At 43.4% G+C, this 26,515-nt stretch overlaps 1 protein-coding gene across 12 annotated transcripts in view; it reads right to left on the reverse strand.

The window, feature by feature from the left end:
* The window catches only part of SBNO2 (strawberry notch homolog 2), a 108,596-nt gene that overhangs the window by 68,427 nt on the left and 13,654 nt on the right, over positions 1-26,515 (reverse strand). For all 12 annotated transcript variants that reach the window (XM_073324660.2, XM_073324658.2, XM_073324655.2 and 9 more), the window contains 3 exons: positions 16,865-17,089; positions 14,532-14,614; positions 4,430-4,553 (listed from right to left, as the gene is read on the reverse strand). In XM_073324660.2, the coding sequence (XP_073180761.1) occupies positions 4,430-4,553; positions 14,532-14,614; positions 16,865-16,990 (333 nt within the window). In that variant the 5' untranslated portion in view covers positions 16,991-17,089. The remainder of the gene's footprint in view (positions 1-4,429; positions 4,554-14,531; positions 14,615-16,864; positions 17,090-26,515) is intronic.

Genomic DNA, 26,515 nt, shown 5'->3' on the forward strand with positions numbered 1-26,515 from the left:
GCCGACATTCCGAGAAGCACAATCATGACCCCTTCCACAAATCTTCCTTGTCACAATCACTTTCTACCCATCAGGACAGCAAGGGAGACAGACTGCGTTCACTGCTTCTGCATAAAATGGTTCTCGTCAGATCTTCACATAGACACTTCCTTCCTCCCCCACCTGCCAGAGTTTGAGCACTTCACTTTTGTGGTTCTCCTTGAGCTCCATTGGCTCAAGCAGCAGAGAGCCAAGGTCGTTCCCCAGCCCAAGGCTCCGGTGCGGCAGCTACGGGGCTGGCACAAAGCACACTTTGTAGCACTGGTAGAACTCTGAAAGCCATGAAGTTTCCACAAGAATAATTTCTTGTTCTGGGCAAAAAGTCGGGCACCACAGAAAGGCCACTCACAACAGGATGAGTCACACTTTTGTCTGCAGTTCAGGCTCCCCGCTTTTTTTTTTTTTTTTTTTAAACAGAAAGGCTTTTTTTTTCCCCTTTCCATGGTCATCCCCTGCATCAGCAGCTAATCTGAATACACCAACATTTATGGAAGCATATTCCTTTAACAGAGATTCTCCAAAGATTGTTCTTGCCAAGCTGGCTGCACTCAATTTCCATGATGTAACAGAGGAAGGAAACTGATCAACCCCTTAGACCAGCAGTTCTCAAACTTTTGTATTGGTGACCCCTTTCACACAGCAAGCCTATGAGTGTGACCCCTCCCCCTTATAAATTAAAAACTCTTTTTTATATTTAACACTATTATAAATGCTGGAGGCAAAGCGCGGTTTGGGGTGGAGGCTGACAGCTCGTGACCCCCCCCAAGTAATAAACTTGTGACCTCAGAGGGGTCACAACCCCCAGTTTGAGAACCCCTGCCTTAGACTCTACAAAATAAATAAGGTTAAGCCCACTTCCCACTAAACCCAGCAGCAAATCCACACCAGCCATCCCTATGCCAAGTCCTACTGCTTGAATCTCGAATACTGTAGCCTGTTACAGGGATTCTACAGGCTCATGAGAAAGTCACATTTCGGTCTTATTCCTCCCACAATGAATTCTGCTGCAGGCAATTATATTGCTACAGTATTAGGATTCATTTACTTATCTGGTTTTATCCAGCAGAGGGAGCCCTTGTCTACACCAAGGTTTGGCCCCATTAACAGTCATTGGTGATCAGCTCCCAGAGCACAAACAGGCAAATCAAATAAACTGGTTAGTCTCTAAGGTGCCCCAAGTACTCCTCCTCTATAAAACGTGATTTGCCCTGGTGCAGTTTAACCTTTATTTGAAGCAGAGGCAAACTGCACTGATGCAAATTGGGTCTTACAACAGCCTTGCCTGCGGGATGGGGTATTTGGTGTCATACCAGGTCTGCTACATCAGAGACTGGCCTCCAATGGTTCAAATCCTAATGTAGACAAGGCCCAAGGCTGCAAAAGCCAGAGTCCAAAGGAGGTTCACAGTATATCATTGAAGACACAGTAAGAAAATAAAAGCACACCTCAACACATTTGCATCAGTGTTTGGAGAATAAGAGAGATTTTGCAGGGTAGGAGAAATGAAAAGTTTGTCAGTTTTGCTCTTTATTACTGTGATGTGCTTTTTTGACATACTCCTTTGTGAACAGATGGTCTCTCCTTTAGAATCAACCAACTCTTCCTAATATATTTGTTCACTGTCACACTCCAGTGTCGTGACACTGCAGTTCACTACAATGCACACAGCTGAAACATTCCTCAAGGAATCATGCAGGAAGAAGAGGCTGATTATAAAGGAGCAAGCTTCTGTTTATACATGTATCTTGGCATTCAAATGCTACTGGGGGAACAAAAAAGACATTCAGAAGTAGTACATGGCAGCGTGATGGGACTCTGCTAAAATATTATTTTTTAATTTGTCAAAGCATGACTGGCATAAAATACACAGATATGGACAGATCTTGTCCTTACTTGATTTTGCCAGTAAATTGCCTTCTTTGCGACCAGACACACTGCTCAAAATGGTTTTAAATTTAACTTAGTCCCACATTTTCAGAAGCGACCAGTAATTTTCGGTGTTTCAGTTGAGGGACCCTGAAGGGACCTGATTTTCAGAAACTTCTCAGCACCTGCCCTCCGATAACGAGGCCTCAAGTCAGCCATCCAAAATCACTTGTCACTTTTGAAAATATAGGTCTTAATGTCGTAACGAGGGTGGCTCTCTCAGAACATAGCTTTTCCATACCGGGTCAGACCAGTGGTTTGTCTAGCCCACTATCCTCTCTTTGGACACAAAACTCCGCGTATTGTTGTCTAATCAAACATCTGATGCTATATGTGATGGGAAAATCCCTGACTTCCACAAGCAATCAGTTTACACTCAAGCAGTGGGTTAGGTTACCCTTACCTTATCCTGCCCAGCTACATGTGTTATTAATGGTCAATATTATGCCAGGTGGGTTTTTTAATCCACTCCTAGTATTTGGATTGCTCTCCTGCAGCAGCGGCTGCTGAACACTGATTTGACTTTGTCTTGGATTGGAAATCCCAGCATTTGGGCACACTGCTGCTCAGTTTCCTTTCCTACTGGCTGCATAGCCAAGGCATTTCCACTTCCTCCAACGCTGCTGGAATTCTGCTACTACACATGGGCCACAAGACTGTTTAAGGAGGGAGAATCAGGCTCCAGGGTGGGTTGGGGATGCAAGCCATGTTTTGGGGGCAGTAGAAGTACTAGGTCCAGTCTTCACTGTTTTTCGTTTGGCTGCACTTCTTCCAATATTTCATTTTAGTGCTAAAGGGGCCAGTGCCATCTCTGTTCTGATGGGAAAACTGCATGGTGTTAGGTAGAGTCCTGCCAATCTGTGGATATTCGCAGACCACTTTTGCGGACAATGGATCGGCTGCAGATACAACCACGCAGGGCTCTACTCACCAGCGGCGCCTGACCTGTAGCGTCCGGCTTGGCAGCACCGGGGGGGGCGCAGTGTGCTCAGAGCCGGCGGCTAGCAGCCAGTGGTTGGGGGGCAGGTTGGAGTCAGGGCTCTCCAGCACCTGCTTGCTGCACCACCTCCTGTCCAGTAGCTTGGCCCCTCAGGCGGCACCAGTGTCCCCACCAGTGCTCCCTGGCCTGGGCAACAGGACCTGCCCCCGGCCACAGGGATTGGAGTGGGTGGGGCCCTGGCGCCCTACCCTTCCGCCCCACTGTGATGCAACACACACTGCTGCTGCCATGTGCTGTCGCTCGTGAGCCCCCAGGAGCAAAACATGATGCGACGCCCCTTGCCCACAGTCCCTCCCTCCGCCCCGCCCCTTCTCCATGAGACCCTGTCCCTGCACTGCACCTTACCCCCAGTCCCCTCATGCTGCCTTTTCCCTCAAAGACCCCGTCCCCCCACTAGCCCTTGTGAGACAGCTTGCTGCTGCAGGTGCGGATACAGGTAAAAGACTACCAACTAGGCTAGCAGATGGCAGGTTGATTCTGGCAGCTGCGGATCAGCTGTGGATCCACATTTTTGTATCCACACAGGGGTCTAGTTTTAGGTACTTTACAGACTGCCCAGAGGATGACTGATAGCATAACTCATTCTGAGGTGCAAGTGTTGGAGATGGGACCAGACTCTGGAAATAACTTCAACTGGGCCTTTACCTTGGTAAGCCAGCAGGGCAGCTCTATCTGGTTTTGCTCACTGGGTCCCACAATATCTTGGGAGAAGCTACTGCAAAGAACTTGTGCAAGCTGGACACAATGTACTCCTTTGAACTCTTGGGAAGGATTTAACTGTTTTTTCAAAAGTCAGCTCTTTCCCATGCTAAGTTGTTTCCCAGTCCTGACTGACCAACCTTTCCATGAGACACAGTCAGAGGCAAGTCTAACATGATGAGCTCATTTCATACCAATGAGATCCCTGGAGGATGAGCAGGTCTGTCACTCCATAGAGGTACCAGCCCAACCAGGATGACTGGTGCTTTTCAGATCCAGTTCACACACTCCTACCCGTCAGAGGAGAGCACATTCCAGGGAGGAAGGAGGGGCTTGAATGATAAGTTCTCTGCTAGGTGCAGCTCTCTCAGAGCCTATAGCCCTATAAAACGTTGCTCTTCATGAATTCAACCTACTGAGTAGTGAGATAACAGCCCATGTAACATACATGAGGTGAAAACCCTAAAAGCCTAGTTCAGAGAAGATTAAGTGATGGTCTAACTAGTGGGAGCCTTCTTTCACTTACATCTTTCCCCACACTCCCTTTGGTATGTATGTCACATCAATTTACCAACATGTAACTTGCATCACCTATGAATTTACCACCACCGCACGGCCACCAAGCCAATGACATGCATCTGAGGAATCAGAGTATTCGAAATACAGATATATCGCACTGGCTATTTAAAAACCATACAATGCATTGCCCTCAGTCTTACCCCATTTCACCCAAAGACAGACAGTCATAACAAACTAGGCACCTACCTGAGGAAAATCACCATTTTTTGGTGAGAAGTCAGCGAGGCCCACAGATGTATAGTTTGTCTCTGTGAAAGGTTGTCTGCTGATGGAATTCATGTAAAAATCGGAAGTGGCATTAAAATATTGCCTGTAAAGAGACAAGGAGAGCAGTGACTTTCTCTCATTCCTAGCAAGGGGCATTTCTCAGAGTTGTCTCAGATTCCACCTTCACGGGGTTAACTGGTTCTTAAAGTCGACTCATGCAAGAGATTGATTTTAACAGGGGATTTTGTGCAGGACAGATGTGTACAGGGCAAAATATAATAAACCTACCAACAATATTTTCTCAGGCTCATATGCTAGTACACTGCTCTACTGAGCTGTAGCATAATCAAGAGGCCAAGAATTCAACTCTGAGTGGCTCATATAAACTGGGTGGATTTGATAGAGATTGGGTTTTGAGGAATCCTAGTTCAATCCTAACAATGGAGTGCAAATAAAACTGCTGTAAAGGTACCAGACAAATTAGTGTTTGGAAGGCACAATAGGACCCTACGATCAAATATGCTATATATGGGGAAATATTAAATCTTACAAAGCAGAATCATAGTTCACCCCATAAGAACCAACAGTCCCCTGGGAAAACTCAACCACTAATGATCTTCCAAGGTGGGGGGTCCAAAGGCCACAACACTTCTTCCATTTGGGACTAAGGCAAGGGTGGAAAGTAGTTTTACAGATAGCTACATCAATCATGGACATACTATGCTGCTAGGCTGGAGCACTAGAACTTGAAAGGAGGGGCAGGGACATGCATACTAACCCAGGAAGGGTTTTATGGGGATGAATGGCTCTGAGCTGTCACTATCTAGGGAGATCTCAGAGTGGCACCAATTAGTGAACAAAGCAAGGTCTCCTGATTATGCTCTCTTGAGTGGACACTCCCAGGGTTTATATCCTGTAACTATTAGGCAGGTAAGGGTTGTGAACTGATAGCAGTCTTTCCATTCCACCAGTCAGCAGCCTTTGGCCTACATTACATGAGCTGCTTTTGGTTTTGCTATTACACACTGCATGCACAAGTTAACTCTCTTATGCAGAGGGAGGAATGTGTTCAGTAATCCTTCTGGTAATCTGGCTGTTGTAACGGATGTTCATTCAAACAGTTTCGACAATCCTCACCCAGTACATTTTCATATTAAAAACTGTTTGAACACTTCACACGGTCCAGCTGAATTGTCCTTGGGGAAAGTCAGACATTCCATGTGATGTCAAGGCCACAGAACCCACAGGCAGTGAACTTCCAAGCTACACGAAAAATCAACTGGGGAGAGGAGATTGAAATCATTGGGCAGCCTAAGTACTATCCAGCAATGAAAATGTCTTGCATAGCTAGTTGTTCATTAACACAACATGCCTTTAGCTAATCCACTGCAGGACTTGTAAATACACTGGATGGGCTGCATTTACATGCAAATAGGCACATAGTTATCTCCCATTTATGACTAAATGTACCCCTCTTTTGCCACATCATTGAAGGTAAAATCCTAGCAAAGGGCAGCACAGAAATCACTTTTCACAATAGCCTATGAACTGCTACCATTGAATTTCTTCTCTATCCTTACTGATGTTGCAACTGGTTTACCTTCTGCTAAGAAGCCCTAAAGCAGGTCCTATCCATGTGCTCTTACAGAGAGAGAATTTAAAAAATCCAGGACAGTCCAAGCTCTAATCACTCTCAATTCTGAGTGACGAGGCACCTTTCCCAGCTCTTGCATATTCACTGCGCCAAATCCGTTCCAGTGTTTGTCCACCAGCTTTGATGGAGTTACACCAGGGACGAATTTGGCTCCTCATCTGGTCTTGGGACAAATCACTTCACCTCTCTGGACTGCACTTTTTCCATCTGTAAAATGGGGATGCCATCTCCTCACAGGCAATGTTGTAAAAAAGACTAACTGCAACTTGGTAAAGATCCTCACAGGAAAGCCACTACAGAATTGCTAATATGATAGGCCAAACTTTTTCAGTGCCTTTCGTATTATTGTTTTGCTTTTTATTTAGCAAGGACTTTGGCACATTCATTTGCTTTGCTGTGAAAGGTTGGAAGATGGCCGCCACCACCACATTACCTTTCGTTACACCACCAAACCAATGCAAGTAAGAGGGGCTCCAAAGCTTGTGAACCTAGCAGCTCTGCCAAAACAAAGGGAGAAGAGATCCTCATGGCAGCAGTTGACTACGACAAAAGAAAAAACTTCCCAATGCAAGCCACTCTGACATCGCTTTCATGCCAAGGCGCATGCTACTGAGGTGAGGAATAGGGAAGATTTCTGTAAATCAAAGCCAGATTTCAATTTCCTTTCTAGTAGAAATTCATTAAAGCAAAGCACACTATGGGCAGGTGCCAGGCAAGGTTTCCCAGATGTGACTGTCAATGCACCTCAACTCCAATGTGCATCCTCACCCTAGCATACACTATATACATAGAAAATTGATGTCTGCCTCATATCTGCTAGGAGCTAGGCTGACAGGCACTTTACTTGTGGCTTGATCTTGACCCAAGGTTCAACTGATGAAACATAACCTAAAATCACTGTAGTGAAGGGGGGGTTGAGAGGAAGGGTGGTCTTGTGTTAAGGTACTAGGTTGTGATTCAGGATGTTAGTATTTGGATAACAGCTGCACCTGAAGGTCCCAACCAAGATCAAGGCCCCACTGTGTTAGGTGCTATACACAGAGAGAGAGAGAGCCAGTTCCTGCCCCAAAGAGCTGACAGTATAAGTAGTCAAGACAGTCAAAGGGTGGGAGGGAAAATAGAAGCAGAGAGGGTAAGTGACTTGCATATGGGCATACGGTTGGTCAGTAGCAGACCAAGGATTAGAATTCAGGACTCCTGACTTCCAACCCTGTGCCCTATCCACTATATCACATTGCTTCCCGAGCTCTGGGTTCAGTTCCTGGTTCTGCCACTCATCTGTGTGACTTGAAAAGTCCCTTAAGGTAAGCTCTCTGTAAGGGTAATAGGGCAGAGGGGAAAGAATCATGGGACATATACAATCTCCTCTTTCCCCCTTGCTCCCCACAGAAACCACCTTGCCCAGCAGGAGTCAGTCTGACTAACCTGATCCGTTCCACCTGAGCAAGACACTCTGCAATGAAACACAGAAGCCAGCACACAGCCATGGAACCTTTAGGGCCAATGACAGTTGGGGCCAATCGAGTGACAGTTGGGTTCAAGTCATCTATCAGTGAGACCCTGACACACATGTACAGCCCCTTCACTCCACTGACTCATTTCAAGTAATGCAATTGGACCATGCATATTAGCTTCAGTGCTTGCATTTAAAATGACATGTGCTACTGGTCTGGCCCTGACTAATTTGTATAATCATAACAATTAGCTACAACCGTTTATAAGTTGACTGAATTAAAACCTAATTTATTCAAATGTGGCTCACACTGAGATTTCAGTACATTTGAACTATATGGAAAGTTTGAAGAGTGTTATTCCATAATAATTTCTTTGGGCTGAAGAAAATGAGCACCAGGTGCTGAATTTTAAGATTAATGACAACCGGGCCTTTAAACTCAAACTACTAACCCATTTACTTGAAAATTCTCTGAAAATTCTTTCTGAACCCAGAGTACATGCTGTAAGATTGGAGACGATCCACTGTATTCTTCAAAGGTTCCATCCCTGCCTTAGGTACAGAACAGCACTCCTCTTGAACTGTGGAGCTGCAACCAACACCAGCATAATTACTATACTCCATCTCCCAAACACATAACAGGTCAAGCCAGAAGCTACCATACCTATTGGCTGATTACAATTTGTATAGCCACCTTCTATTTTGGGGACATCTAATCACCTCCACTGAAACTGGACAGACAAAAGAGAAGGAAGGTTAGCATCTCACACTTAAAACAAACAGCTTAATCCAAACAAGCAGGGAAAGCGATACATACAGACTGACCTGAGTGTTCTCCTTTCAAATGGATACAAGTTATGGAAATAAGATTCTACTCCTCCCCCTACACAGAGCTACTCAGATAATGCCCAAAGATTTGGCTACAAGAAACCTATCTTATGAACCTAGGATGTATTTAAAAGTGGAACATTTCCTCCAAGGAAGAATGGAGGAAACTAGCCATTTGAGACATTCAAAATAAGATTACTACCGACCAAGTAAACCCCATCTCTGGAACTTCCCAGGGTATCCCTGCCCCATCTTGTGTGTATCTTTTACTACTGCCAGGCAGGGACAGTCTATTTTTTCTGTCTTGGGTACAGCTGAGCACATTGTTTTTGATAAACAGACCAAGCACTACATATTACTATGGAGAACAAGCTTGCCCTTGCTGAAGAAATAAGATGGCCTGGTGCCTTTCTTTCATCTCTCAGATCTACGATACTACGAGCTGGAAATCGAGAACCTCTCTATGAATCTTTTGATTTTATCAAGCTCAGACTGGCTGATGTGCTCTTGCTACAATCCCTTGATTTGAATGAGTAGGGAATAGGGCATTTGCAGCAGAGAGCTTTCAATTCTGGAATTTGCTTCTCCTCTCGGTTTGATAGAGCCCAAGCCTATTGACTTTGAGAGCACAGTACAAAGACCATTTGTCAACTCAGACATTTGCATCGGGGGTGGTTGGGGTTACATTAATATGCATAGCTTAATTAATTTATTACGTTGACATTGGTTAGTTAATTTTGTATTGGTTTAAGAACAGTGTAAATGTGCCCAGAGACAGGTCTGATGGATACATTTTAAAGAGAGATTTATCCCAGCTAAACTGAGTGATGACTGAGAAAAAATCTACATTCTAAGGACAGATACAAATAAGCTACTGGACACAATCAAGGAAGACTTAGGCTGTGGACTCAGATGAGGCTTAACCGATATCTAGATGCAGACATCTGGGAAGGAGATGGGTCTCCATACACACCAAGTACTTTATAGAAGAGCAAGAAATGAGATGGCTTTCTCACTGCCCACCAACCCTAAACACTGGGGGCAGTTGTACAGTTTGGACACATTGAACTAAGATGCACTTTAACTTACCCAGGTCATTTGATGTAAGCGCAGCTCATAGTGAAATGGCCCTGTCTTTACAACTATCTCCAACAAGAGAATTTGTTGTTTAAACTTCTGATCGGTTCCTCCGTCTTTCTGAAACTTAGGTTCTTGTTAGCAGAGCCTGCATGCTAGAACAGAGTCTACAGGTATCTGTCTCGTAAATGATTCAGTGCCCAATGCTGCAATTCCTTCCACCAGCAGGTTCTCAGTCACCTGGCAGCTTAAGCAGGCTGCAGCAAAACTTACTGGGATATTATTCTTTATACCAGCTGTCTATAAAAAGTGATGGACCAGATGTCCTCTTGGTATTTGAAGCTTTACTGGGGCATGCTCTGGCTATATTTGAGACCTTATTCTTTGCATCTCATCGGACTTTTGTGCTTTGCCATTACAGCCTCCTTTTTGGGAGTCTGTCATCCGCAAGTGATTAGCCCTTTGCTGGTACAGGGCCTAGGCCATGGAAACCACGCCTGCCTTGGCATTCATCTCAGAGCTTGTCTACACTACAGGTTTTGTCAGTATAACTTATGTCACTCTTGGGTGTGAATAAGCCACCCCCCTGCGCGACATAAATTACACCGACCTAAGCGCCAGTGTGGACAGTGTCATGTCGACAGGAGAACTTCTCCCGCCAGCAGAGAGTCTTCACCAGATGCGCGACAGCTTCCAGTATAGACAAGCCCTCAGCCCTTTTCCTCTTCACTGTTAGATTGCAATTAATGCTTCTTCTGAGCTTGTTTTATAATGTATTATTACAACCACTGTTATCCCACATTCAGACTGGTGTGGGGGAGTCACGGAGGAAAGCACTGTTCCAAAATTTGAGAAATGCTGTCTGCTAAACATACGGGGCCTGATTCTCCAATCATTCACAGAAGTGTAACTCAGCTGACAACAGTGGAGTTATACACATGTAACACCACGGACATCAATAGGGTTACTCCAGATTTACACTGATGAGAGGAAAGTATCAAGCCTATTATTGGAACGGGAGCTCAGCTATTAGAGGGATCACTGCCTTAGAAATACTGTACATATAAACATTTTCCCTATGTAGGATCCTCTTGATCTGCCTTGTTCAGCATTTTACAAGACTAATTTTTATCATATTGTAATTTTTTGTGGGCTAAGAAAGTTCTGAATAAAGGTGCAAACTTTGCTACCTCTTGTTAAACCAAATTCTTTGTACTATAAAAGTTAAGTACTTACAAGAAACTGGAAGAACCTGCTTCAAACAAAGCTGTTGCTATGAGAACAAGCCATATCTAAATACAGCCACTGGCAAATGAGACTCCTCCCACATGGAGTCTGTGGCAACAGAGAGGGGTCCACCATACTGGTTTTCTTTTTTATCAATTTTTGTCTTTTTCACTGTTTAACAAGGGGCTTTTCAACTACAATGCCATATAAATTAAAATGCAAAATACATTAATGCAATACTGAAGTTGCAGAGTTATTGTTGCAAAAAAAAAGAAGGAAATTAGAAAGGTGAAAGGGACACCAGCTACTTAATAATCTCACTGACTGTGATGTACCTACTGTCATTACAGTTCACCTCCCTAAGAATATCATCACTGACAGATTAGAGGAAAGGTTTTATTGTCCTTCCTCCTTTGTTTCAGTTGGTTTACTTTGCTCATTTGACAGCACTTTTGTGCCTAGTGAGTTCATTGCTATACTGATGCCACCATGACCTCTCACAGAACCTGCACCAGGGAGTTACCAGTGACAGCAACAGAGCTGAAAATGAAGTTGGACAGGCAGCAAATAGGTGTGTGCACAGAAAGAAAGACAGACAGGTGGGAGGAGCGACTGGCCTGAGCTTGCTTGTTGATATTGCTCTCAGATCCATCCAAAAGTCCCTTCTAACAGGAAAGCAGAGAGAAATCAAATTTTTTTTTAATTGCTACCATACATTTAAAGGGTGATCTAAATGAGCCATTATCATATTGCCAGTGTCCTTTTAAGATTCCAGTAGTAACATCAGCTTGGCCAGACTGTACATCCTGTATGTTTGGGACTATACATTGAACAGTAATACATTAATCTATACATTTAATAAGAAAAACATGGCACATGTTCAATTTGGCCAAGTTAGTGCTACTGCCAGTACCTTGGCTTGTATTTCCTTGACTTTGCCATTTTAACTCTTTGAATGCAATGTTTCATTAACTTTTTTTTTTAACATTGTAGATTGTTTTTAAAGAAAAGTGTAAGGACACAGCAGTTGCAATTAAATAAGTAAGTGAGCAGTGTGTAAGATGGAACAATCAAAGTTTCTATTGCGCATGCCCATCACACACAGTACCAAAACAGGCAACTTTAAAAATTTAGTAAATGCTCAGTGAGTTCATCTACATTTGGGGAAAAGAACTGCCTGAAAATTGCGTAATCACACAAGTGTGGTCATTTTCTTCCTCTCCAGCAAAAAACATATTTCCCATATACAAGCACCTTGCTAACCTGCTACAGAGTTTGCTCCAGATTTTCTCTTTTTTTGTTTTTTTTAAGTGTCTCCTTTATATGGAATAAAATAATGGAAAATTTCACCTGAAAGGTGAATTTTTTGATATCTTATGAGAATACTAAGATAGGAAGCTAAAACTGAAACCATTCTACACCCTTAACTTTAACATCCTCTTCCAAATAAACGCTATTATAGGCTCCCAATCCTGAAAAGACTCAGGTACGTGTATTACTTTACATGTGATAAGAATCCTATTACATCACTGGGACTACTCTTGCATGTAAAGTTATGCATGTGCTTAAGTCTTGGCAGGATCAGGGCCATAACAATAACATCGCCAGCATGGTGGATGTGAATAGTGAGTACTAGCACTGAACAGGGAGAAAGTGAAGGATAAAAAGACAGCAAATGATCAAACAGAAGGGAAAAAACAATAGATAAATTGCATCTCAGTCTGTGGTTCCATACAGCAAAACAGAAATTCTTTTATAGCTCCCTTGAGGATACAGAAAATGTAATTTACAGGAATCATCTTAAAAAAAAAAGCACACCCTCTTCCAATTACGCAGACAGCCTGGCTAAGAGCAAAGAGGCTGAACTTATCCCACCACTCCTGCCCAAATTCCTGCTTTGAGGAGTAACTAACAAGGCTGAATAACTTCCACCACATGCACAACAGATTTTTGGTAACCATTTAGCAAAATCTGCTTTATAATGCAGTTCACCTCATGGTTGCTGGCTATTTTGTTTCCCACACTGAGGTGGGATGGGGATGGCAGACAAAAGCAGAAAGAAAAACAAGGGAGATAACACTAGTGTTATCCGAACAGAGTAGCTGGATTCTCATGGCTGGTGACTAGGTTGGGAGTCACAGGGTATGTGATTTAAAACCCCCGGCCATGAGTCTCAGCGCCCAGGTCAACAGGCTTGGGCTCATGGGGCTCACTTTATGATGCTAAACACAGCTGTGTAGACATTCAGGCTTGGGCTGGAGCGTGACCTCTGAAACATGGGGGTTCGGGGCGTGGGGAAGGTTTCAAAACCTGAGCTCCAGCCTGAGCCACAATGTTTACACTGCTGTTTTTAGCACCATAGTGCAAGCCCAAGTCTGTAGACCGGAGTTCTGAAACTCACTGAAGCAAGTTTTAAAATAAAGTGTAAGTAAACCCACAGCCTAACACCAGAAAGGGAAGGCTAATTAGAAAGGATCTTTCTGTTTGCCTATCGAGACATTCAAATCCTTCAGATGGGGGGCTGGGCTAAGTCCTCACACCCCTGAACTACGCCCAAGGGTCTATCCCAAAAGTTAACAACCTTACTCAACTTTGGGAGCCTGACTGTACTTTTCTTCCATTAGCCCCTCTCCGCCGCCCAAAACAACCCTCCCAAGGGAAACAAGGGACAGATGCAGCTCACCCTAGTCCCCATCTATGCCACTCCTTCCTTTCACTAGATGTGACAGAAAGCAACATGATGTCCCTGCACACCTTTTCCCAATACTCACTGGTCAGAGTCTCTCAGTCTAAGCTCTGATCCTTTTTGTGGTGGCATAATGCACTGCTGCTAACACTTCTCCCTGCTACTAGACCCCCAAACTGAGAAAATCCCAAAGGTGCATCATAGCTGGTATCCTTCTTACTCAGGCGGATAAATGTGCATAGTTTTGTGACCAAGAGGGGAGTGGTATTCACAGGGGCTCAGACTGATCTAGAGCAGACAGAGAACATTCAACACATCTTTATTCAAAGCACTTATCTTCAAGGTACTGAACAGGAGGTTTTCCAGTGAATCTATAAGGAAAAATATAAGGCAGAATTCTCCCATAGGAAGGGCAATTGTTTGTATGCAAAGTTTACTGAAAACGTTACAGCTGTGCCTTTCACAGGCTGAAGCTATGCAGGGTGTATGCAGGTGGTGGGGATTTACTCAGGAGGAAGTTACAATTTCTCACATCAGCTCATACTTCTCACCACTGCACACCTTGCAGGATTAGTAATGAGGTTACTAGCAAAGCTTGTGATCTTGATATGCTCTGGTTTTCACAGTTAGTTATATGGCATGTGCATTTTGAATATAAACATGCTAGCAACTTAAAATGAAAGCTTAATTCAGCAGGGTTGATACTACTAAGAATTATTAGCTTCCTACCATAGCTTTTAATATTGCTTCATCCACAAATGTGTCACTCTACCTTCCTCAGAGCAGAAATAACTTCCTTCTTCCCTGCACTGGCCATATAAAGCTACAGGCCTCTATGATATATTAGTATAGCCAGATTGTATTAATGGTGTATTTTATTAACTCCATTAGTGTAACAAATCTAGACTCTAACAAGGCCTTTACTCCCCTAAATCAGTTTAAAAGCTTACGCAAAGTCAAAGTTTCCCATGTCTTCACAAAGGCTGTTTCTTTTCTTTTCCAAGATGTAGCAGTTTGTGAAATGCCACAAACACTGTGAGATGCCATTATTTCCCCATAAATTAATGAAACAAAAAGTAAACGAAGAAAGCACTGAAGAAACAGTTGAATCATTGGGTGTGCACATATGTAGGGGAATTATATAAACAGCACTTACTGGTTTTCACTTGGAAAAGATGGAGTTGAGAAAGGGACAGATGAATAGAAGGGATTCCACCAATCAGGAGCCAGCATCGAGTTCTGAAAGCACAACAATACCGAGAAAAATTCCAGCATCAGAAAACTGCAACTCTGCTAAATCACACTGGTAGCTCAGAATTCAAGCCTTGTCCTGTGACCCCTCCTCTCCCTGCATGCAACAAACAGTGATGGTTTTTAATCGTTCACAAGTGGTTAGTCTAACGCCACACACCACGTCTGACTTGCAAACCTGCTGCGTTCTTACTTATTCCAGGAAGAGCTTTGGGGTCATTATCCTCATAGGTTATTCTCCCCGCCTACCCAGTTAATCACAAACTTTGTAGAAATTGGACTCTGCCTTGGCTAACCTGGAGTGAGTCGGGGCAGGTTTATACCTAGACAGCTACATTTACTGCTCCCCAGCTGCTTTCAGTACCAATGGCAAGTTCTATTTCAGCGTGAGGCTCCAACATAAGCACAACGCTAACAGGATATTGTGTCATCTTTCAACTACTGACATTAATCTCCTTTGTCAATTGTTCACTGACCAAAGTGGCATTGACTTGTACAAGAAAACAAGGTAGTTGTTTTTTTAATTATTATTTCTATGTCCATATAAGGGCAAAACCCAGACCCAGAGTTGTAACTGTTTAGCTACAGAATTTACACCTGATCTGGAGAGAAAGGAAGTCAATGCAGGGACTCCAGGCTGCGTGAGAGAGAGAGAGAGAAAAAGAGGTGATTGGAGTGGCAGGCAAGGAACATGATTTTAGTTGCAGCATGTTGAATGGGCTGCAATTCGGAGAAATGAGTGAAAAAAATATGATCGTTTCTAGAGGTTTTCAAAGGCCAATAATTTCAAAAGTGACTAGTAATTCGAAGTGTCTCATTTTGGGGGCCTGACTTAAGTCATCTATAGAGTGTCTGATTTTGTGAGGGCAGGTGCTCTCTGAAAACATTAAGAGTTCACATCGGTTTAAAGCTGACCTCAAAATTGTTTACGCCCAACTTCCCCAGCTATGCAGCAGGTGCTGAATGCCTCCATGTAGCCAGACTAAGATGGGTACAAACTTCAGGAAAGCAGCAGCCATTAGTTATAATCAGAGACAAAAGAGTACTGGTGCCCAAGGGACACTCTGTTTCGATTGTAAAGCTATCTAGGGGAGGGGCTTTTTTAAAAAAATCATAGGTTTGTACAGCAGGTCACAATAGGGACCAGTAGCGGGGCCCCACTCCTGAGGTAAGAGGAGCAAGAACAGCTGAGGGAAGCTGACTGAGTAGCTGACCACAGGTGTGGCCAGCTCAATCAGGGCTCAGCTGGCCCTGATAAGAGGGCTGCGAGGGAGGAGCTGGTTCAGTGTCTCACTCCAGCCTTGGAGTGGGAAGGACCTAGCTGCCTGGGAGCACAGGGTACTTGAAGCAGAGCAGTGCTGGGGAAGGGCAAGAGGAGCTGGGGAGCTCCAGCCTGGCAACGCCCCAGGCTGGGGCTTTGTTAAAGGCTTAAGCAGGTACTGGGGCTGCAGAGGTGCAGCCTGGGGATAGGCAAAGGCAGCAGGTCCAACTCCCTTGCCAGTGATGAGTGGCCATTACAGTCTGCCCTACAGAAAGGGGGCTAGATGATGACTGGCAGTAGCCACTGAGGCAAGGTGGGTATAGCGGGAGGGGGTTCCCTTGGAAGGGGAGATCCAGAGTGTGGGGGTACTGCTGGGGGCAGAACCGCAAGGTAAAGGGCACTGAGATCCGGGAGGGACACCGGTCAACAGGAGGTGCTCGGAGGGCTGGAAAAGAGCTAAATTCCCAGACTAACCAGCAGGAGGTGCCGCACCAGTGAGTCTGCGACCTGGTACAGGACCCAATCCTGCTTGGAGACTGTAAATCCTAATAAAATACTATTCAGTCGTGTAACAGTGTCAGAAAAGACACAGCTACAAGTGACACTTTTAAGATCCAGTACTTTGATAGCCAGCAGGGGTAGAAACAAATGGAAAGCTGGTAATCCAGCTTCGACTCTTCATCTCTTGCCCTAGCAGGTTGCAATATAATGGACTTTAAAATTATGTCGTTTCAGTCACAATCTTGCTTTTCCTCCCAACTTCAAAGTCAACATGGATTGTGGCAGCTGCTGCTTCAAATGTCTAGCACTAAAATAAATACTTTATACCACTGGACAACAGCCTGGAAAGCCAATTTACCAAATAGAAACTGTAAACGTTTACTTTGTTTTCCAAGATTTCAACATTGCTGTGACCCCGCCCCTGGCAAAAGCTCCCAAATCCAATCATTTCCATGCTAACCTGACAGGACCCTCACCTCCATGGCAGGTACACTGAGCTGGGTCTGGAGGTTCGGCATACTGTATAATGTACTGCCTGACTGCTGGTGTTCATGCTGTGGAAAGTTCTTCCCTCCGTCCATGGCAGGATGTGCTGAGGGCATCAGGCTGTCTCCTGCAGCATGAAGTTGTCAGGGCTGGTGGGACTATTCTAAGGAGTGGTGGAAGGTTCTTTATCTGTGCTCTTCACCCTGCAGCATGGCCTAGGAGAGAAAAGAAATACCTATTGTCAGTTTGTAAAGTGGGAGGAAATGCAGCTAGCCCCATCTAATTAGGAGACCAGCACGTGGAGGTCAGGCTGCATAGAGTCCCCTACTCCACCATAAAGTCTAAGGCCTTGTCTTCACCAGGTGCAGAGCCGTCCCTAGGGTATGGCAAATCAGGGCAACTGCTCCAGGCCCTGCACTCTGGGGGGGCCCCATGCTTCCTGAGAAGGTGGGCAGGGAGGTGAGACAGAAGTCAGTGGGGGGTAGGGGGAGGGGAAGAAGGAGCCCCCCTACCAACCTCCCTCTTCCCCCAGAGCCGCCTCCTGCCCACCAGCGGGCCCCGCCGACCAGCATCTCCCTCTCCCTTCCAGCATCTACAACCAATCAGCTGTTTTGGGGCATCTGGACTCTGCGCTAGGTGGGGAGGAGCAAGGGTGCAGTGTGCTCAGGGGAGGGGATGGAGTGGGGGATGGGGCCTGGGCGGAGCCGGGGGGAACCACCCTCCAGCAGATAGAAACTCAGCGCCTATGTCCCAGGTCCCACACCCCCTTAGGACAGTCCTGACTACGTCTGTTTTTAACCTGAGGTCGCTAACATGGTAACTAACATGAGGCAAAATCCCAGTAAAGACAAAGCAGTTTGTAGGTTTCACAAGTGTTAACAGATTGAGTTACTATGAGGGAGCCTAAGATTCACCTAGACTGGGGAACTCATCTTAAAATACTAACTGCCTTGTCTTCACTAAGATCGTAGTTGGTTACCACATGTTAGCTAACACAAGTTAAGAACACACCTTTTTTCCAAATGAAGATGCACCCTACAGGGCTCGCAATTTTCACTCAAAACAGCAGCAAAGCATTTGGAAAGTACTGTTACACCCCAAAGTCTATTTCACACACAGGAGGGTTTTAAAAAACTGAGATTCTGAACAGCTGAGAATCTAATCCAATTGTGAAATTTCTCTGATTTTGCAATACTTGCTCATCTTTGTATGGCACAAGAGGCAAGCGCTTGCTCTCCACTGATGGGCAATGTGGCAAACTCACATTCTTGGAAAGCAGCTAAAATGCAAGGCAGGGCCCTGGGTAAAGTCCACAAAGTCAATTTGGGACAGACCCGAATGATCAGTAATTAGAATACATATTAAAACCTGTGCATACCAGACTCAATCCTTTCACAGTTGCAGGATACATGAGGTCAGTGGGTTACAAATTGGTGTAATGAATTATAAATCCTGTGCCCTTACTGAATCCATGATTTTTAGTGTCTAGCAAAGTTATGAATTTAAGTTCCCAGGCTACAACTAAAGGCACACGATATAAAGGAACTTCATAAAGACACTGCAAGGCCTTAAAAGTAAGGAGCCCTCTTTTCCTTCAAAGTCCGACCTAATTAAAAAAACAGCTAATTTGGGTCCCAAGAGGATAAGGAAGAAGGCTGTTCTGAGGCTTGTAAGGGCCTCTAGGTTTACTATGGCCTAGTCTACATTAGGATTTTACATCAGTATAGCTACTTCTCTCAGGAGTGTGAAAAATCCACGTGGCAATACTGACCGAACCCCCTGGGATAGACAAGTGCTAGGAGGATGGAAGAATTTCACCACCTGTCGGGGAGGTGGATTACCTACACTGATAGGAGAATTCCTCCATTCAGCGTAGCTAGGGTTACCCTTTGAGCAGGGGGTTGGACTAGATGACCTCCTGAGGTCCCTTCCAACCCTGAGATTCTATGAAGAGATGCAGGGTGCCGCTGTAGGGTTGTCAGCGTAGACATACCCTGAGCTAGACCATTTCCTAGCTAGCGTAGGCTTGGTATCAATCAACGACCTTGTCTACGTTTGGCATTTCTCTTGTATTCATGGATGCGTTGCCTGCCACCAGTGTAGACTGGCCACTGGCATTTTAATAATCATGTTCTCTAGCCCTACACTAGTTTCCCTTGAGATGCTCCATCAGGAGGAAAGAAAGAAACAAGGAGAAAGAGCCAAAAAAGGGGTTAAAAAGTAGACTATAAACATGTTTTATTGGATAACCTCATTTCCCATCCCTAAGTGTAGCTTCCCCTCTATTTCTCTTACTATGCCTATTACTGGAAGAGTCTGTTAATAAACCCTCTCTGCTCCTCTCTTTTCACTACTCCGATAGTCACTCATCTTCAGCGACCTTCATTTAAATACATCTACTCTTTAGGGCCAAGTCAAATGACCTTTCACCACCTATCCAGACGGGGCTGAGAGTACTCTCCCTGAAGTTAACAGAAAAACTGATTTCCATGGCAACTGGACTATACCCCTCTTCTAGTAATTACCACAGTTGTAATTGACTGGCCAACCTGAGTCACACCAATGATTGTGTAAATCTGTTACCCTCATTTCCAGTATCTCAACCCAGTTCAATTTATCTCACTTTCTTTCTCGCTCAAATATTCACCTACTAAAAGCTACATGTGGTATTTTATTGTCACATATTATCTTGCTTCGGAAGAAGTGACAAGTGGAGATTTCCTTTCTGAGTATCCTACTGATGAGTAACAGCTATGCAGCACAGCGGCCAGAACCCCAAAATCACCAGAAAAAAGGCAAAGTACATACCTGAGATTTCCCCCCCCTCCTAAATCAGTCCTATACAATGTCTGATGCAGAAAATATTGACCATGGGACTCAATTTCTTCTTAAACAGATTTACTCACTAAAACTGCATCATCCCATTTGTCACCAGTTAAGGACTACTAATGTGCCCATACCATGACCTCCAATTCAGTGACAGAAATTAATCCTGAACAGCTAGGCAGAATCCAAATGATTTTCAGCACCTGTAAAGTAACTGGAAAGGACACTATCAACTACCTTTTTTGCTAGACTGTCCATTTGCTCTTGCAGGCTTAAAGGGGCACACTCAGGTCTAATTTGGCTTAATTCAGATACCAATAATGTTATGGTTAAAGCAAACATTTAGAAAAACCTAGGAGCAAGAGAGATTTCCACAATTTCTTTTTGATTTCAATATGACTTTTTTGCCCTTTCGTTTCCTCCCTCCCTTCCACACCAACACCCAAAAACCACAACACATTATCCTGCAGCATTTGCTGCCTGAACATTGCAGCAGTGGGCTGGTGCACGAGAACTTGAGAAGTGAAACTAACTAGTGCATTTTCACTGTCCAAGCTGAGTAAAGCAGAAAAACTAAACAGCACAGAAAGTAAGAGAGTTCTTAAATGTTCAGTTTTGATCCTTTAAAGGTGTCATTTGTAACATGAGACATTTTTTAAAATCCTTTCTGACTCAACTGCATCCCTTTAAAAATAAGTGACAAATTTCAGCTGGCAAATTTATTCCTGCATTTGTAACAGACAGTGAAGTGAACTTGACTTTGTGTAGCATCCATGGCAGGACACCTCTTGGAACAGGGCTCGTCAGTCAGCTGGGAGAGCAAAGTGTATTTTGAAACCTAGAGAGACTCAAGGGCTCACACTTGTATAATGTTAGTTCGAAGTTAAAAGTCAATAATCCATGCATTTAGGATATGAATTGCTCCACCATGATTTTATAGCAAACCTGTACCCCAAAATAGTTGTAATGACAATCCCATATTTGACTACAAGGACCGTTCTTTTCTCAACCCTATTTGTTAAAAAAGCCGAGACTGAAGACGACTGGATGGCTAAAGGGCTTGATAATAGATTAGAAAAATGCATTTCCAGGTTATTCATTTAAATCCAGCCTAGACCAATAGTGATGAGAAGCTACCGTGCCCAGCTGAAATACAATAGACAGGAGTCCACAGCTTAACTCCATCCCCTCTGCCACTAGTACCACAATGGGCATGAACTGGCAGCCTCTTTGGCACACAGAGGTCTATGGATATGGAAAGTGAACTAGATGGTTTCTCCAAGAAGCATTGCAACACAGCTGGGGAGCTTGCAAGGCTACTAGGGATGTAGTAGCTGTTCTGTGGGTAAAGAGTTGAGAGACCATCAGTATTCTCTGCAAGCACTCAAATTCACACAAATATATTCACTTACATTTACACTGCCTGATTATTTTTCCCCCCAACAAAGATTATGGTAACAGAGAAAAAGTACTCCCCATGTTTTTAGTTTATTTTACATATCTGACAACTCTTGGGAAACCGATTACACAGCAGCAGGGGAGAGAAAAATATTTTAAAAGCTATGAAAACCTAGGGTTGTAAATCCACAAACATTAACTGAGGCAGGTGTAATAACTGAAATGACTTTTAGCTCATGTTTTTAAACCCAACTAGATTTCAAGTGAAAGGGGTCCCTTTAAATATATCACCCACACAAATATGTGGGAGTTTGAATTTGTAATAGGCCAATTATCAAACAGGCTGTGCTTCATCCCCCAATACAAACCTGCTGAAGCTCCAATTTCTATATTGAAATTCTATCACTAAGCATATAGTTATTTGTCCAGAAATCAAAACATTATTTTAACACATGCTTTGTGCCAAGACTTCATGGAACTTTCCAACACTTTATGAAAGAGCTACAATTTGATAGGCTACAAAGGAAAAATCATTGTTTTATTTTTTCAAAGTAATACTTAGATTATATGCTCTTTGGGCCAAAGATCATGTTTTCATTGTAAGTATGTACAGTTCCTAGCAAGACGGGAACTCAAAACTTGATCAGGGCCTCTAGGCACTGCTGCAATACAGATAAGAAATAATGTATTCCTCTGTAAACACTGTTTTTCATTGCAATAATATTAGCAAGGTCTGCAAGGGATTCGTCCAGACATTGCACGTTTACTGTAACACACTTTTAATAACATTTCCTGCTGCTGATGGAATCTTAAGGCTTGTCTACACTTGAAATGCTGTAGCACTTCAGCGTAGACACTCACCACAGTGACGGAAGGGGTTCTCCCGTTTGCATAAACTAATCCGCCTCCCTGAGAGGAAGTAGCTAGGTCTATGGAAGACTTCTTCCGTCGACCTAGCACTATCTACACCAGGGGTTAGGTCAGTTTAAGTACATTCAGGGGTGTAGATTTTTTTTACATGCCGGAACGACATAGCTGGGTCGACTTAACTTTTGAGCGTAGAACTGGCCATACTGCAGGATCCTGAATTCCCTACTTAGGCAATCCCTCCCACTGGTTTCAGGACTGGGTCTGTCGGACATTTAATAAAACCACCTGCACACACACACAAAATGTTAAGTAGGACTCATCCCTGATCAGAGTGCCGCATAATACTGGCCAGCTTGATAATAAGAACCTCTGAAGACTTTGCTGCTGCTATTTCATGGATGTGCAAGTGCTACCCTATTCAAAGCCATTTCAGGATGGCTGCCAATATAATGTGCTAGTTCTGAATAGATCTGCAAATACTTTTTAAAAGAAGATCATGCTAACAAATTAAAAATAAAAAAAAGTTACAGTTCTAAATGCAAGCATTGAGGGCATATGGTTAAATGCTCTCACATGACTGGGGCTCACAAACTGAAATAAATCATTTGCCAGAGGCTAAGCACTTTGTGGTTTAAAAGGTTTCCCTTTAAATACAGAGGCAGTCATACTGGGACTCAGATGGTTTATGCAACCTTATAAATCCATGTCAGGTAGAAGCTGCAGGCTCAGCAGGGTGTGGCCGTACAGTAGAACGCAAATTATGCTGAGTAAAACTGATCGGTTATGCTCAAAGCAACTGTAAGCTTAAACAAATTAAAGCAGAGCTTTTTCTGGGAAGGTTTAAACTGATTACAGAAATCTGATCTAACCTCAACAAGACAACTAATCAGGTTTTTGTCCATCCCCATTGTCTGACAAATTATAATAACTGTCAGAATTTATTCCCCATTTTAAATGTTTTTCACCCCAGTAAAATAAAAAAAAATAATCTCCAAGTAATCAAGAAAAGGAGCACTTGTGGCACCTTAGAGACTAACAAATTTATTTGAGCATAAGCTTTCGTGAGCTACAGCTCACTTCATCGGATAAGCTTATGCTCAAATAAATTTGTTAGTCTCTAAGGTGCCACAAGTACTCCTTCTCTTTTTGCGAATACAGACTAACACGGCTGCTACTCTGAAAAGTAATCAAGGTGCCTTTAGAAAAAGGACAAATTTCCTGAAAGAGCACAGCAAAACCTTGCCCCAAAACAGAGTTTAGATAGTGGCAAGGTAGCGTCAGCAACATAATGTCAAGTTATCTGAACACGCTATCAACCACATTTAGTTCATTCAGATAATTAACTAATGGCTAGTAGAAGAAACACCTCTTTCCTAGGGTTAGGGAGTCACCTAAATCAGTTTCCACTTGCCTGCTTTTTCCAGAGTTTTACATGTGCAGAATTATTTCTTTTTATTACTCTATAAAATCCATACTCTGATTTTACAGTCGTAAGTCCACAAGTGCAAATACCCCAAAACGTTTAGTTAGCATGCTGGGTACTAGCTAATGCCATTACGTGGACTTCAGTCCCCTTGATCTATTAACCAATCTTCAGCAGCCCCAGAACATCTAAGGACTTCTTCCTCCCACCATACATCACATGCATTAGCTTATTAAATGGAATTTGCAAGAGGGGGACAGAGAATATGCTGGCGTGAATTCATATCTGGAATGTTTTAGATGGTAACCCAAGATACATTTTGAAGAGATGCCCTAAGCCCCAGCTACTGATCATTAGTGGTCTTCAGTTCATTGGATCTTTTCTTTTTTGGTTTCAGGGTTGCCCTCTTGCTCCTTTTTACTCTACCTACTGTTCCTGACATGCTCCTGTGATATTACACGAATTACAAGTTACATCTAAAAAGAATACAGCAGCAGAGGGTTGAAGTTTAAATGCAAAGCAAAGGTGGTCGTTTGTCTGGGCTCTTTACTGACCTCCTTTATGCCCTGCAAAAATGACATCATAGTTGATTTAACTTTTTTGCCTGCTTTTATAAGTTCCTGACTTCCATCTTCTGGCTGGGAGATTTGGGCTGGAGGACATAGATGGTTTCATCCTAGGAGGGTGAAATCTGAGCTGCAATATCCCAGCCCCTAAATGAAATGTCAGAGATGAGACCTCCAGCTCAAATTTCATTCTCCTGTGATGTCCCCATCCAGATGTTCCAAACATCACGATGTCCTCCAACCAGACAGACATGTCGCAACCTGATATTGTTAATATAAACAAGCAAAAGTGTGTGGGGGGGGGTGATTTACATAAAACTCTGAGGTCCTCTATGATTGCCATTTACTGCTCTTACACAGTTTTTTCTTTACAGATCACCTTTCCTAGGCAAACAGGCAAGCTCAGCAGTTACTGGGCAGAGGTGGTGAGGTCTACTGACCTACGGGTTAAAGTCAGAGACTGTTTTAGAGATATCGATATACTCTGGTGCCTTTACAATAGCACGTCTGTTCTCTTCACCAGAGGGTTTTTTTAAAGTTTGTAACAGCTTTTGATAGGAAATCAGAAGCCATGATTCCCGTAACAGCTGTAGCAAATGTACAGCTTCACTTATACATCTAACAAACAGTAACTTATGAAGGGTAAAATCAATATCAGAAATTCTCCCTGTCTGTTCTACATTATCTCATGTCTTGGCTCTTGGCAACATTACATTTCACTTGATGGGTTCTCTACAGCATAGAGTGCATTTCTCTAAAAATGTACTTAGCTCCCTCAGAAAACTCTTACACAACAGCCTGTACCCAATTAGCAAAATGAAGAAAAACAGCTTAGGAACTGTAAAACTTTTGAGCTCCAGAGATACTAAAATCCTCTCAGATACAAAACAATATTCTGCACTAAGATAGTGGACTTCTTCAGGAGGACCTCAGAGTGAGTAATAACTCCATTTTACAAAGGGGGAAACTCATGCACAGAAAGATAACTTGTACAAAGACACCCAGAAAGCCAGTGGTATAATTGGACATAGACCTCAAATATCCTGACATCTAACCACTAGAAACCACTTCCTTGTAAAGTCTTCCACACTAAAAGTAAATTAATTCCTTTGAAATCATCCACATACCCAAAACAGATCAAAGGTAACGTGCACCGCTAGAGAAAATCTAACTTAACTTAAAGATCCACAATGGATAACACTTAATTATCTATACACGTAAGCTTTTTGTTGGTTCCGATAAATTCAAGCATGTACACACAATTCTAGATCAGCCTGAATTGATGCAAAACATCGTTGCAGTTGTGTATTTACTTCTAAATTTGAGTACTGGAGAAAGCTGGCACACTGCAGTACTATGGTCCTTTGGTGGTCTCTGTTTTAGGTAAAAAGGATGTCACAAGAGAGGCAAAAAAGCCAGAAAGTTGAGACATGTAAGGGATCCACTTTTTCATCCTGACATCACACACTTTTTAGATTTGCTACCACAAAACCAACCGGCCTCCAGCGGAACGCAGTTTGTTTTCTGAACAGAGACTGTGGTTGCATAGCATAGTGGGTGCCATAAAAAAAACAAAACAAAACCATTTGCCACTCTGCCACAACTTCAGAACCATTAAATGTCTCCAGTTCTAAATAGAGGAAGATACAGCAGTTACATCAAGTGCCAGGGGTGGTGAATGCAAAGAGTTTTTAATACCTCGCTGTACACTCACACTTTGATATGGGCCAGTTGCTGGCTGGCTGGCATATTTAAATTCCCAGAAGGTTCTAAAGCCATTCACAGTGATACTCCATGAACCCTATGAATGAAGGTCAACACTGATCATGAAAAACCAAGAAGAGATGACAACCCCAGGGAGCTATTTCTGTTTCAGCAGCCTCCCAAAAGCACATGGAAAATTACAAAAGTGAGAGCAAGTTTTGTACAAGGCCACAGCTGTCTCACTTCCATGCACTGTGCTGCTGTTCCAGGCTTTACATTACCAAGGACAGATGCAATGGAAGTCCACAACCCCCAAATCAAATGGTTCAGCAAGTTTACACTCAATCCATTCCTCCTCCTCCCTTGGCTCTCCTCCCAAACTGGCAGTAAATAACCCCCATTTTTTAGGCAAGTTAGAGCTTTTCATCTTAAGATCTTATAAGAGCCACTCAAAGCATTAAAGAGGAATTATTCCCTACAAGCATCTCGTCTATCCTAGAAACATCAGAACCTCCAAGGCAAGCAGTGAACAGAGATAATTTAGAGTTGCAAGACTTCTGACCCTAACAATGGGAGCAGTTATCACACTTTTACTACATAAGCGGAAGTTTATTGATTTTCTAAGTTAGACATTGCTGGAAGTCACCTACAAAGACTCAACAGGCAAAGTTCTCTGCAACTAGAGTCATAGGTGGAAAACCTATTCAAGGATCACTTTGTCCTACCAGCCTTCAGGCATCTGGGGATTGTTCAACACTTATGACTTCTTCTTTGGGAGAAAACTGTGCAGTAAAACAACAGTTCCAACTTCAAGACTCATAAACTGCCCCATTCTCTCCTGAGAGCTAGAGAAT

Source organism: Lepidochelys kempii, chromosome 25, assembly GCF_965140285.1.
Source record: "Lepidochelys kempii isolate rLepKem1 chromosome 25, rLepKem1.hap1, whole genome shotgun sequence".
NCBI lineage: Eukaryota > Metazoa > Chordata > Testudines > Cheloniidae > Lepidochelys > Lepidochelys kempii.